The sequence below is a fragment of the Canis lupus genome, chromosome 15 (assembly GCF_011100685.1).
Source record: "Canis lupus familiaris isolate Mischka breed German Shepherd chromosome 15, alternate assembly UU_Cfam_GSD_1.0, whole genome shotgun sequence".
Taxonomy (NCBI): domain Eukaryota; kingdom Metazoa; phylum Chordata; class Mammalia; order Carnivora; family Canidae; genus Canis; species Canis lupus.
The window spans coordinates 6,484,819-6,499,243 of NC_049236.1; the positions used below are offsets into that span (position 1 = coordinate 6,484,819).

At 42.1% G+C, this 14,425-nt stretch overlaps 1 protein-coding gene and 1 pseudogene across 1 annotated transcript in view; both read left to right on the forward strand.

Moving 5' to 3' along the window:
- CLSPN (claspin) overlaps positions 1-14,425 on the forward strand; it is a 30,077-nt gene that overhangs the window by 12,432 nt on the left and 3,220 nt on the right. The window contains exons 9-21 of the mRNA XM_038557926.1: positions 1,184-1,375; positions 3,994-4,247; positions 5,218-5,393; positions 5,725-5,789; positions 6,600-6,799; positions 7,130-7,284; positions 8,237-8,463; positions 9,024-9,135; positions 11,266-11,341; positions 11,576-11,679; positions 13,500-13,664; positions 13,756-13,877; positions 14,119-14,246. Of these exons, the coding sequence (XP_038413854.1) occupies positions 1,184-1,375; positions 3,994-4,247; positions 5,218-5,393; positions 5,725-5,789; positions 6,600-6,799; positions 7,130-7,284; positions 8,237-8,463; positions 9,024-9,135; positions 11,266-11,341; positions 11,576-11,679; positions 13,500-13,664; positions 13,756-13,877; positions 14,119-14,246 (1,976 nt within the window). The remainder of the gene's footprint in view (positions 1-1,183; positions 1,376-3,993; positions 4,248-5,217; positions 5,394-5,724; positions 5,790-6,599; positions 6,800-7,129; positions 7,285-8,236; positions 8,464-9,023; positions 9,136-11,265; positions 11,342-11,575; positions 11,680-13,499; positions 13,665-13,755; positions 13,878-14,118; positions 14,247-14,425) is intronic.
- Positions 9,205-10,036, forward strand: LOC102153318 (annotated as a pseudogene).

A 14,425-nucleotide genomic window follows, 5' to 3' on the forward strand; every position in this document is an offset into this window, starting at 1 on the left:
TTTAACAGTCTCACCAACAGACTTTTCTAGTCCTGTTGCTAGGTTACATCATTGGATGAATTGTCATTTTTTTCCTTTTTTTTTATATGATATATATTCTTTTTTTTTTTAAGATTTTATTTATTTATTCATAGAGATGCAGAGAGAGAGAGAGAGAGAGAGAGGCAGAGACACTGGTAGAGGGAGAAGCAGTCTCCATGCAGAGAGCCTGACATGGGACTCGATCCCGGGACTCCAGGATCATGCCCTGGGCTGCAGGCAGCGCTAAACTGCTGCACAACCAGGGCTGCCCCCCCCCCCTTTTTTTTAATTGACCTTCCCTGTGTTTAGTAAGATTGCTAATAAATAGTGAAATGTTCAGAATAGGGAATTTGTTTTTAAAAGGCTGGAACTTACTAAAAATTAAGCCATTGGATGATTAATAATTATGGTATTATTAATGGTCCTACCAGTTTAATATATTTTTTCAAAAATTGCATACATTTAGGGTGCTTGGGGTGGCTCAGTCAGTTAAGCATCTGCCTTCAGCTCAGATCATGATCTTGGAGTCCTGGGATCGAGCCCCACATCAAGCTCCCTGCTCTACAGGAAGCCTGCTTCTCCCTCTCCTTCTGCCTGCCGTTCCCCCACTGCTTGTGCATGCTCACGCCCCCTCTCTCTATATCAAATAAATAATTAAAAGTCTTTTTTTTTTTAAGATTTATTTATTTATTCATTCATTCATTCATTCATTCATTCATGAGAGACAGAGAGAGAGGGGCAGAGACACAGGCAGAGGGAGAGGCAGGCTCCACGCAGGGAGCCTGATGTGGGACTCGATCCCAGGTCTCCAGGATCAGGCCCTGGGCGTTGCTTAAACCGCTGAGCCACCTGGGCTGCCCTTAAAAGTCTTTAAAAAAAAAAAAAAAAAAAAGAATTGCATACATTTAGAAACATCAGTTATAAATTCCTACCCTAAAATGATTTTTGAGGAAGAACAGTTGCAACATTTCATTAGTCTGGGTTAACTTACATGAATTTGACAGAGGTGTTAGTAGCAAAGGAGTTTTTGGTGTCTTTGGATGTTTTTTTCCCCCTACAACTTTGTTGATCTTAAAAACTTAACCTATGAGTCTTAACTGGAATCTTAAAGGAAAGAGTTTAAGCGTGGCAAACTGACATACTGGTTGGTGTTTGGATCTAGAACTGGAAGCCTTGAAGCAGCGTTTCTGGAAGCATGCGAATCCAGCAGTCAAACCCAGGGCTGGTCAGAAGGTGAATGTGAACATCATAGTGAAAGGCTTGGGCACGGATGGGAAGGAAGAGCTGAAGGCAGACGTGGTGCCTGTGACTCTGGCGTCTGAGAAGCTGGATGGAACAAGCCGCACAAAGCCAGGTATTTGGGTTCTTGTTTTTGTTTATTTGATTGCTTTATGCTTTGTACACTGATGGTCTTTGTGGCTACTGAAGACACTATAGTGGGGACCCCTGGGTGGCTCATTGGTTGAGCGTCTGCCTTCAGCTCAGGTCATGATCCTGGGGTCCTGGGATCGAATCCCTCATCGGGCTCCCTGCTCTGTGGGGAGCCTGCTTCTCCCTCTCACTCTTCCTCTGTGCTTACTCTATCTCTCTCAAATAAATAAAATTGTTAAAAAAATAAGTAAAAATGAATAATTTTTAAAAATTAAAAGATAAAAAACTATAAACATTGTAGAAAATACAAAGAAAGAATAAAGAAAAAACTACTATCCTCTATCACAGACACCTATAATTGTGTATCCTTTTTTTTTTTAATTTTATTTATTTGTTTATTTGAGAGAGAGCATGGGTGCAAGTAGCGGGAGGGGCAGAGACAAAGAGAGAGAGAGAATGTCAAGCAGACTTCCTGCTGAGCACAGAGCCCCACACGGGGCTCGATCCCACGATTGTGAGATCATGACCTGAGCTGAAATCAAGAGTCTATCACTTCACCGACTGAGCCACCCAGGCATCCCTATTGTGTATCCTTTTAATCTCTTTCTGCAGGGCCCCTGGGTGGCTCAGTGGTTGAGGGTCTGCTTTTGACTCAGGTCATGATCCCAGGGTCCCGGGATTGAGTCCCCACATCAGGCTCCCAGGCAGCCTCTCTGTTTATCATGAATAAATAAATAAAGTCTTAAAAAAAAGATCTCTTGGGGGATCCCCGGTGGCTCAGTGGTTTAGCACCTGCCTTTGGCCCAGGGTGTGATCGTGGAGACCTGGGATCGAGTCCCACGTCGGGCTCCCTACATGGAGCCTGCTTCTCCCTCTGCCCGTGTCTCTGCCTCTCCCTCTCTCTCTCTCTCTCTCTCTCTGTGTCTCTCATGAATAAATAAATAAAATCTTTTAAAAAAAACTTTGCATGTATGTATATATATGTTTTTTTAAATTTTTTTAATTTTTTAAAGATTTTATTTATTCATGAAAGAGAGAGAGAGAGAGAGGCAGAGACACAGGCAGAGGGAGAAGCAGGCTCCATGCAGGGAGCCCGACATGGGACTCGATCCCGGATCTCCAGGATCACGCCCTGGGCCAAAGGCAGCGCTAAACCACTGAGCCACCAGGCTGCCCTATATATGTTTTTAGAAACAAACAATAATGTTGATCATATTATGCATTCTGCTTTCTAATCTGCTTTTTTGTTTTAACAATGTCTGTTGTCCCCACTCCCACTTTGAAAGTACAATAAATAGGTCACATAGAAAAAATTGAGACACTGAGGAAAATGTATGAAATGGAACATTAGTCTTCCTAAAGGCAGCTGTTAACGATTTCTTGTGTCCTAGGAAGAAAATTAATATGCATACACCATTTTGTGTGTGTGTGTGTGTGTGTGAGAGAGAGAGAGAGAGAGACAGACGGATAGACATTGGATACTTACTCTCCGCCAGGCACTGCTCTAGGTGCTTTACTATAAATAATATTAGTATCTTTATTTTATATATTTATATATGAGGAAACTGATAGGCAAAGCATTTAAACAACTTGCTCAAGATTAAACAGCTCATAAGTAGTAGAACCAGCAGCCTCATCCATAGTACCTAACTTCAGAGCTCAGATACACATTATTTTGCTTTTGAGGGTTTTTTAAAACAGCCGCATAATATTCCCCTGTAACAGGATTTGTTTGACCATACTGCTGTTACTGGGCATCTTGTTTATTCCAGTGTTTGGCATTTCATACAGTGTTGCACCTCAGTATCAGGTACACGTTGGTGTAGTGGATGCAGAGTTACTTACAGTGGAATCATTGAGTCAGATTTTGATAGATAGCATCCCATTGTCCTCCAAAATAGCTGCACCAACTTACCCGCTGAATCACAGTGTAAAAGAGTTCCAGTTTCCTCTTAGTAAGAGATATTATCAAACCTAATTTTTGCCAGATATGTAAAAAATGCGATCTCTTATTTTGATTTGTATCTCTTTAATTAGAACTGAGGTGAGGGATGCCCAACTGGCTCAGTTGGTGGAACATGTGACTCTTGATCTTGCAGTTGTGAGTTCAAGTGCCATGTTGGGTATAAAGATTACTTAAAAATAAAATCTTAAGAAAGAAATGAGGTTAAGCATTACTTTTGTTTATTAACCACATATGTTCGTTTCTTCTTTGAACATACCCTTTGCCCATTTTACTCTCGAATTGTTTCTTCTTTTCTTTAATATAGGCAAGTTTATCATTGTTGTCCTTCATGGCTTCTGAGCCAGAGATTTTCAGAGTCCTATTCTTCCGCCCCTTTTTTTCCTTCTTTAATAACTTTATAATTTCTGTACAGTTTATTGACCCAGGGTATAGGACATCACTATGGAAGTTCTCTTTTACACTTTAGTTCATAATCTTATTTGTTAAGATAACAAAAGCTTAGAGTACTAAGGTCTCTGATTTTCCTTTGAAGATGTGACTGCAACACTTCTGGTGTTCCCTGAAATGCACACTTCCATGATTGCAATAGATAATCGGTCATTATGTCTAACGTGTTTCTTCATATTTTTGTTCAGGTGAAAAGCTTCAGGTGCTGAAAGCCAAACTGCAGGAAGCGATGAAACTCCGTAGGCATGAGGAACGCCAAAAGCGCCAAGCCTTATTTAAATTAGATAATGAGGATGGATTTGAAGAAGAAGAGGAGGAGGAGGAAGAAATGACAGATGATTCGGAGAAAGATGGAGAAGAGGAGGAAGATGGAGATTTAGAGGAAGAAAAGGAGGAAGAGGGAGATTTAGAGGAAGAAGAGGAGGAAGAAGGCAATCAGGAGGTTCTGACAATTATTTAATTTTGTCACTTGGTCAAGGTAGATAAGGGAAAGAGAAAATCAGATTTGAATTAGAGTAGAGTAGTATGTTCAATTGTGTAGGAGATTTCAGGGGCAGAGATTGCGTAACTAGCTCATATGTACCAAAGTCCAAATGCATTCAGTTCCATCAGCACCTTTGGCTACCTGCAGTTCACGGAGCCCTACCTTTGGCTCTACCTGTTAGTCTACTTACTGAAATCTAAGGCTAAAATGGAAGTGGTTTTATATTAATAGATACTTTTATCTTCGTTGTTTATGTAGTTTTCTCTATTCAGAATGAACAGCAGTCTTAACCTTGGTCAGGTTGAGGTCTGGAATAAGTTCTCAGGCAAGCTGAGACCTTCCTGAGTCTCTTTCTTCACTGAGAAGAGTATTTGTAAAAGGGCCTCTTGCCCTTTTACAATTGTGTTGTTTTCTGCCTAGGTAAGATAGATAATGGTAGGGTTTGGGGTATTAATAAAAAGAAAAAAGCCACCAAGAAAAACAAATAATAATAATGGAACAGAAAAGCCTCTTTGTTGGAACTCTGCAGTCACTGTAAGAGTTGGTTCACGTTTATCCCTGGGTAAAGCAAGAAAGCAGGGGCTGAACTGGGCAGCATGTCACAGCCTGTTTTTGGTCTGAGGCCACTAGTTGTCCTGCAATCTCAGGCTACTTGTTTAACCTCTCATTGCCTTGGTAAAGTGATAACCCGGTCTTCTTTCATAATCTCGTAGCAATTTGAGGAGGTAAAAGGTAAAATAAGTACAAAAGAGCTCCTGGAGTGTCAGGGAAAATTATGTTACTGACAATGATTACACCAAGCTTCCTTCAGGTCTACCGTTTGAGCTTTAAGATGTGAACTGTAACCAAGCAGCCGTATGTCAGGCTAACAGCCTATTTGCTTTTAAATTTTTTGACTTTCTGTTTTTGGGCAATGTGATTGGTGAAGAATGCAGAATTCCTTCTCAGTGGTGAAGAAATAGAAACCAAAGAAGAGAAAGAAATGGATAAAGACAATAGTGATGGCAGTAGTGACATTAGCAAGTCCATTGGCCTCTCTGTCCCCAAGCCTCTGTCATCTGATTCTACCTTGCTTCTATTTAAGGACAACTCTTCCAAGATGGGGTAAGTAATTCTCTCAAGGGAAAGATAAGACTCCCTTGGGTTTGCCTCTCTCATAAGAAGCAGAGACATGGGGCGGCTGGGTGGCTCAGTCAGTTAAGCGTCCAACTCTTGACTGCAGCTCAGGTCATGACATCATGGGTGGTGAGATCGAGGCCTGCATCTCACTCCAGACTCAGTGGAGATTCTGTTTGAGAATCTTCCTCTTCCTCTGCCTCTTCCCTCACTTGTGTGCATTCTCTCTCTCTTTCTCTCTCTCTCTCGAATAAATAAATCTTTAAAAAAATAAATAAGTAGCAGAAACAGGTAAACAATTTTCTTTCTTGTTTCATAGTTACTTTCCTAATGAAGAAAAATCAGAAACAGATGAAATCTCAGGCAAAAGGTCTAGCAAACTGGGTAAGTCATGACTCTTATGCAGAACTTGACTTTTCTTAGCTCCTTTAGCTTTGGTACTGAAGGCCTACAATTCCATAAGATTTGCATTTTTTTGAACTCAGTAGACTTTTCTCCGTCTTCCCTGTGGCAATGAAAGGAATTTATGAGTTAGAAAATTTTTCTGAAAGGAATTAACGAATTAGAAGATTTTTCTCGGGTCTGGTTTTGAAATTTTGTATTGCGTTTCTTCACAGTTGAACATGGACATATAATATGTCCTTAGGGGATCCCTGGGTGGCGCAGCGGTTTAGCACCTGCCTTTGGCCCAGGGCGTGATCCTGGAGACCCGGGATCGAATCCCACATCAGGCTTCCGGTGCATGGAGCCTGCTTCTCCCTCTGCCTGTGTCTCTGCCTCTCTCTCTCTCTCTCTCTCTCTCTCTCTGTGACTATCATACATAAAAAAAAAAAAAAAAAAAAAATATGTCCTTAGTAGTGTGTGTTGATTAACTGAGCCGTGAGAACATTTATGTTACAGTAGATAAAAAGAAGATGTAGACATGATTGGATGATGGGGAGAGTGATCATAGGCATTAGGCAGGGTGAGAGAAAGTTGGGAACTTTCAGGTGTCACGTAGCTCAGAGTGATAAACCCTGACTGTATAATGCTCTCTTGCTACTGTAATTTACCTTCAACTTCATGTTTTAGACACATAACTTGAGGGGTTTGCCTATGAATGTTACCTGATAGTTGCATTCTCAATTCTTTTTCCTAAACAGATCCACCTTATTTCTGGAATCATACACTTAAAAGTTATTTCTCTTTCTTTAGATGAAGATGATTCATGCTCGTTGTTAACAAAGGAAAGCAGCCACAATAGCAGCTTTGAGCTGATTGGCTCCACGATTCCATCCTATCAGCCTTGCAACAGACAGACAGGCCGTGGGACCGGTTTTTTCCCTGTAGCGGGAGGATTCAGATCTCCCTCCCCTGGGCTATTTCGAGCCAGTTTGGTCAGCTCAGCTTCGAAGGTAAGATGGTAATGGTCTTCTAATCTCCTCCCCCTTTTACTTCCCACACTGCTAAATAAAATGCATCTGAGCCAACCAACTCCCACCACGTTATGTGTGCTCGGTTTTAAGAAACCACCCCCTTTGTGTATTAAAAACAAGCCTCATCCAGTGTTCTTACTTTCCTGAAGATATTTTTCTTTATCCTTCTCTTGGCTATGCATTGTCCTCCTCAGCTGCAATTGCCTGAGAGTAGATAAAATCTTGGAAATAGCAACTTCTGTTGTTGTCATGACAGTGAATGACAATTATAAAATGTTTTGTTTTTGTTTGGTTTTGTTTTGGTGCCAGAGTTCAGGAAAGCTGTCTGAGCCTTCACTTCCCATAGAGGATTCCCAGGATCTGTATAACGCCTCCCCAGAGCCTAAGACACTTTTCCTAGGAGCAGGAGACTTCCAGTTCTGTTTAGAAGATGACACTCAGAGCCAACTGTTGGATGCAGATGGGTAGGTAGTTTTATGTTTCTGTGGGTGGGATGGTGCTGGGTACTGCTTAATTTTGTTTAAAAATAAAGTGAGCTTCTGTTACTCCATCTGTGCTCTCTCTTCTGAGAAAGAGAAGGTGTACAGACCATTAGGATTACATTCTGCAAGTTTGAACAAAAGCTCTCCAGAAAGTAAAACGTAAATAGTCTTTCCTGGCATTCTGATCCTTTGATCTCTGCTTTACTTGAAATGCACAGCTCGTGTAAGGGCATTGGATGACCTGTCCTGCTGTGTTAGGCTTGTTGTGTGGATTGGGGATTGACAGACCCGTGGCACGTTGCACGGCCATAACACTGACACTGTCTGAAAGCAGAAATGATCCTCTACCCTTTACCTTTCAAATAGCACTTATTCTTTTATTAAACTCCCTCCCTCTTTAGATTATCACAAGGCTGCAGTTTGGATCCTTTGCTGGTTTGAGATTCAGCCTTTTTTTTTTTTTTAAGATTTTATTTATTTATTTGAGAGAGGGAGAGAATATGAGCAGTGGGGAGGGGCAGAGGGAGAAGGAGAAGCAGACTCCCCTCCAAGCAAGTAGCCCAATCCCAGGACTCCAAGATCGTGACCTGAGCTGAAGGCAGATGCCTCACCAACTGAACCACCCAGGTGCCCCTGAGATTCAGCTTTTAAGTTTGGTTTTATTAGAAATACCAGAGTGCCTGGGTGGCTCAGTCAATTAAATGTCCAACTCTTGATTTTGGCTCAGGTCATAATGTTAGGGTCATGAGATCGAGCCCTGCCTTCGGCTCTGTCTTGGGTGTGGAGCCTGCCTAAGATTTTCTCTCTCCTCCCTCTGCCCCTTCCCCCACTCTTTCTTAAAAAAAAAAAAAAAAAAAAAACTCTTTAAAATGTTTTAGCCACTACTTTGTTGTTTCTCCTAGAGAATTTCTTATATTCTTCATTGCATTTGTAGGTTCTTAAATGTTAGAAACCACAGAAATCAGTACCAAGCTTTGAAGCCTGGATTGCCATTGGCCAGTATGGATGAGAATGCCATGGATGCTAACATGGATGAGCTACTGGATCTATGTACTGGAAAGTTCACATCTCAAACTGAAAAGACTCTGTCCAGGAAGAACGACAAGAAAGAAAACCTGGAGGAACTTCTGAATCTTTGTTCAGGAAAATTCACTTCTCAGGGTAAATAGCCAACAGAGAGTGTCAGGCTCGCCACAACCAAATATCTTGTCAGTGTCCTTGAGAAGAAGCCTGTTACCCTTGGGTGAAAAGTTCACAGAAAACAAGGGTGTGACATATTCTTGTGTGTAGGTTGAATTCTTAGCTTCCTGATGTTTAGAGCCTTTGCTTTCTTAAGGTGGTAAAATGTCAACCTAAGCTTCAGTTTTTGCCATGCGATTTCTCATTTATGGTTAATATGTATGCAGAGCTTAGAAGAGTGCTCTTGTAATAGTAAATTTCCTATAAATGCCTACTTATTTCCATCTGCATGTTCCTGTCTCCCTGATGGCTAGAATGTCAGCTCTGTGGGAGCTGGGATTTTTGTTTTGCTCACTACTGTATCCCTGGTGCCTGGCACATAGTAAGCACTAAATAAGGATTTGTTGAATGAATGGATGGTAAGCTCTTTTTGGCAAGCTTACCTTAGAACTGTATTGAGCTGGAGTGTCTATAGATGGCTGGGGAGAGAGAATAAAGCTGTTATTTCTTGGTGACAAATCTTTTTCTTTGTTGTGATATAGATGCCTCCACTCTGGCTCCATCAGAGTTAAATAAGCCGGAGAAAGAGAGCAGCTTGGGTGATCCCATGGAAGAAGCACTTGCTCTTTGCTCGGGATCTTTCCCCACAGACAGGTAAGTCTCAGTGATTGAAGGGAACTTAGGAAGGCCTCGTCTTCTGATAAAATCCTGAGGTCCACAATAATGACCCATTTTAAGGGCTTCATATCCTGTCTGGGAGTCTTGCGATACTTTGGAGTCTTGTTTGCAAAGTAAGGAAATTATAATGCTTTCCTTTAGTCGGTGGAAAACAGGGTTAAAGAAAGAAAGAAGATGGGGAGCCTGGGTGGCTCAGTCGGTTAAGTGTCTGACTTTGGGTCCGTCATGATCCCAGGGTCCTGAGATCGAGCCCCACGTCGGGCTCCCTGCTCAGTGGGGAGGCTGCTCCCTCTGCTCTGCCCCCACTCGTGCTTTCTCTCTCTCTCTCTCAAATAAATAAATTCTTTTAGAAAAAGGAAAAAAAGCCAAGAATAGAGACCTAGAGCTAAAGCTGGGAGGCAGACAGTGCAGCCCACTGGGCACTGCTCATTCCTCTGGCTCTGATCTCAGGTTGTACCAGGGGCCCAATCAGGCCTGTGTCTGCCTCCTTGAGTAGGCCAGTGATCCCATCTACACAGCCATCCTAGAGCAGCTCCCCAACTCCAGGTAGCCCGATGGAGTTCCAGACCAGTGTCGTCTCCTGGGATATTGCCATAGCAGCCCCATTTATTGGTGTGGCTGGTTCAGGGGCTGGCATTGGAATAGTGTTTGGCATCCTGATCATTGGCTGTGCCAGGAACCTGTCTCTCAAGCAGCAGCTCTTCTCTGCCGTTCTGGGCTTTGACCTGAGGACACGGGGCTCTTCTGTGTGCTGGTTGCCTTCCTCATCCTCTTTGCCATGTGAGACTTAATGGGAGTCGCCTACCTGTCCCTGCTGCTTCAACTTCAGGCCGTATATGGTGCTAAAAGTGTGCTAAGCTTCACCATTAAACACATTTCTCTCTCTCTCTCTCTATTTTAAGGGAGAGAATAAGCACATGAAAGTGTTCAAGAGAAATGCAAATCAAAACCACAGTAAGATACTACCTCATACCCATTAGGATGGCTACTATAAAAAATTTTTAAAAACCCACAAAAACACAAAATAATAAGTTTTTGTGAGGATATGGAGAAATTGGAACCCTTATCCACTGTTGGTGGGAAGCTTCTCTAGAAATCGAAATGGCAATTCCTCAAAAAATTAAAAACAATATGATATGATTCAAGCGTATTCACAAAAGAAGTGATAACAGAGTTTCAGGTATTTGTAAACCCATGTTCATAGTAGCATGATTCATAATAATCAAAAGGTGGAAGCATCCCAAGTAGATAAACAAAATATGGTGGACACACACACACAAATGGATTATTCAGCCTTAGAAAGGAACAAAATTCTGACACATGCAACAACATGGATGAGCATTGAGGACATTATGCTTGGTGAAATAAGCCAGTCCTCAAAATACAAATACTGTAGTTTTCTACTTAGATGAGGTACTGAGAGTAGTCAAATTCATAGAGAAAGTAGAAGGGTAGTTGTCAGGAGCTGAGGGGAAGGAAAAGTGGGGAATTGTTGGTTAAAGGGTACAGAGTTGGGCAGCCCCGGTGGCCCAGCGATTTAGCGCCAGCTTCGGCCCAGGGTGTGATCCTGGAGACCCGGGATCGGGTCCTGCATCGGGCTCCCTGCGTGGAGCCTCCTTCTCCCTCTGCCTGTGTCTCTGCCTCTCTCTCTCTCTTTCTGTGTGTCCCTCATGAATAAATAAATAAAATATTTTTAAAAATAAAAAATAAAGGGTATAGAGTTTTGGGGCACCTGGGTGGCTCAGTCAGTTAAGTGTCTGACTCTTGATCTCAGCTCAAGTCATGATTTCAGGGTTGTGAGATCAAGCCCTATGTTGGGCTCCACACTGGGCATGGAGCCTACTTAAGATGCTCTCTCTGCCCCTCCCTGCCTTAAAAAAATAAATAATAAATAAAAAGTTTTGCAAGATGAGAAGAGTTCTGGAGGTTGGCTGCACAACATGATTGTGTTATGTATATTTTATCACTATTTTTTTCTAAAGGCAAGGTCTCTTGTTTCCTATCTCTTGAAGAGATGGTTGGTGCTAGTAAAATATTTTCAATTTGTAAGTTGGCTGACTCCCCGTAGTTTGTTTCAGCAACCTATTGGTTTGATTTGTACTTTAGGGAAGAAGAAGGTGAAGAGGAGGAATTTGGAGACTTTCGGCTTGTCCCAAACGATAACGAGTTGGATAGTGATGAGGTGAGTCTTGAAGGGAACAAAGTAATCCTAACTGAACTCCAGGTACTGCTGCTGCCGTCTTGTCTTTTTCCTAATCTGAGTGGAATCTGAGTGGGCGAGGATTCTGAGTTTGGCATGTTATCAGAAGCCATTTCCTAGATTGAGATGTTTGGGCAGAAGTTCATAAATCCTGTCTTAGTTGAGGACACGTTTTGTTCAGCTTAACTTTGTGTGTGATACTCCCTGATTTTTCAGGATGAACCCAGTAACTCTGATAACGAAGATCTGGCATTGGAAGACCCTGAAGATGATGACGAGGAAGAGGTCCTGAAGCAGTCCGAGAAATTGAGAAGGCAAATGTAGGTGTTATGTCCATTCCTCCCATTGCTGGAGAAAGTTCTCACAGTTGAGTTGTAGCTTGCCACCGTTTACCTCAGTCTGCCAGTTCTTTGCTTTTCGTGGTCAACACAGATCCAATACACCCCTTCACGTGGTATCTCTTGAGTGTTCAAAAATGATTATATACTCCTTAGGTGAGTTCTGTACTAAATATCTCGGTTCCTTCAGCTATTTCTCACACGGCGTTGCTTCCTGACTCCTCACGTACCGGATATTCTCTTCATCCTCAGGTGTGGTCCACCTCCCGCTGTATATGGTGGTACAACCACGTCCTTGTTCTGGATGCATACTACTCGTCAAGTAACCAGGGATCCTAAGAGCTGAGTCGCTGTAGATTTTGAGGAGTTAGTAGACAATGAAAATTCCTTTTTTAAGGAATGGGGTCTTTTTTCCTATGGATTACTGTCATTTCAGGTTTTCCTCATCCTAGTCTTAGGCAGATGACCTCCCGTTTATTCCTTTTTAATGTTTTGTTCTGCTCATGAAAGTAAACCACTTATTTTAGAATATTTAAAAGAAGACAAAGCTACAAATAAAAAGTCATCTGTGTTCACCATCCAAGTATCTAATGAAACTTTGGATGGTAGATTGCTCCATAACCACTTTTATGCATATGTTTTCATAGAGTTGAGATCTGTGCAATTTTTTTTCGTATATATATTTTTGTGTCTTGCTTTTTTCCCACTTGGAATATCCATAATGATTTTCCCATGATATTAAAAGTTTCATAAAGACCATTTTAATAGGCATTCATTATTATATTGTACACGGATGACTTCTGGAATTCACATATAAGATATCATATTGATCTCTATTAGCTTTATATTATTGTTTCTAGCCTGTCATTCCATTCTATTAAGATCAGTTTGGGGTTCTAATTTGTCACCTGTCAAATTAACTGTCTCTTACAGCTTGGGGTCATCTATAGATTTTTCTAAGGTAGTGGTTCTTAAACCTTACTTAACTGGAGAATCCTTTGTCCAAAAGAAATCTTAGAAAGAATGACAGCTAAAAGTTGTGCTGTTCCAAGTGGGTAAATGAAAAGATTAGAGAATTCAGTGGCTTTTAGCCCTCTAAGGAACTCCCTGGGATCCCTAGCATTTAGAGGAACTCAGCTTTTTAAAAAATAATGTAAGTCTTTGATAAAAATCATCCTTCAGAAAGCCATCAAACTTTTGCCACTTGTGATGATAGATGACAGGACTTTGAACCCAAAGTGACAGCAGATTTGTTCTCAGTAGGAACTGAGGTCACAAAAACTTAGGAAGTAGTGGTTTTACCTACCAGTTACTCTGAGCCTCAGGTGTGCCTCTAACTTGAGGGTCAAGACTTGGCAGCTGCTAAGAAATCCCAGGCTATTACCTTCCATTACCATACCATCTCTCACCTCTCTCCCGATCCTGGTGAGCTTAAATACGGAACAAAATAATCTGAACCTTCCAGCAGGTATGTCCCAGATGTAGAGGAGATTGAGAGTTCTGGCTTTAGAGAACCTAATCGACCTCCTAGCTGTGTGATTTTGGGTCATTTATTTACTCTCTGAGTCTCTGTCATTCAACTGTAAATTGAAGGGCAATAATAGTCCTCCCTCCTGAGATAATGCCATGAAGCCTGGGAAGCATAGGTATTGGCATACGGTGTGTATTAAATGATAGACTTTAAGTATTACTGAAGTGTATCATTAAAATTTAAGTGGCTCCGTGTTCTGCTTTTCTCACTGCATCCATAGTCTGTGTCTGTATTCATTGTTGCGTTTCTAATCTTCAAAATTCCTTCCTAGGAGATTGAAGAAGTACCTGGAGGATGAGGCAGAGGTGTCGGGGAGTGATGTGGGAAGTGAAGATGAGTATGATGGGGAAGATATCGACGAATATGAACAGGACGAAATTGATGAAGTACTCCCTTCTGATGAGGAGCTACAGAATCAAATCAAGAAAATACACATGTCAGTATCCCAGCAGGCCCTTCTGAGTGATGGGACGTTTCCACAACCAGCCAGAGTGGTCCTGGCTTTGAACCCTGTATCTTTCCTGCAGGAAAACGATGTTGGATGATGATAAGCGACAGCTACGTTTATACCAAGAGAGGTACCTCGCCGATGGAGATCTGCATAGTGACGGTCCTGGCCGAATGAGGAAATTCCGATGGAAAAACATAGGTATCTTGGTCATTGCTTTCAGAAACAGATGGTATGGTGTACGTGTGTGTCCCGTCTAAGACGACGAGTGGAAATCCAAACCGCAGCAGGCTACTGAGGAGGACCTGGCTGTAACTGACTTTCTGTTAGTGAACGGAAAAGCTTGTGTCAGTGTGTGATGAATGATGAGTCCCTTGCATCTGTCCGAGCGCCTTCTCCTGGGAGACTGCAGAATGCTCATGGCCTTGACTCTTTGCTTTAGATGATGCTTCCCAGATGGACTTGTTCCACAGAGACTCTGATGATGATCAGATGGAAGAGCAGTTTGATGAGACGGAAGCCCGTTGGAGGAAGGAGCGAATTGAACGAGAACAGTGGCTTCGGGACCAGGTAGGAAGTCCTCTGTTGTGTTCCTGGCTGCTGAGGAGGAGGGGACCCACTCACCTCCCCTGTCAGGATAGTTTCAAGATCCTGGGCAGCATATTGCTGTCCCTTTTAATCCTTGAATTTTCTTTTGTGTTCTGAGAAGATTACGACGGGCAGTTCATTCACGTTTGTTTGTCCAAGAT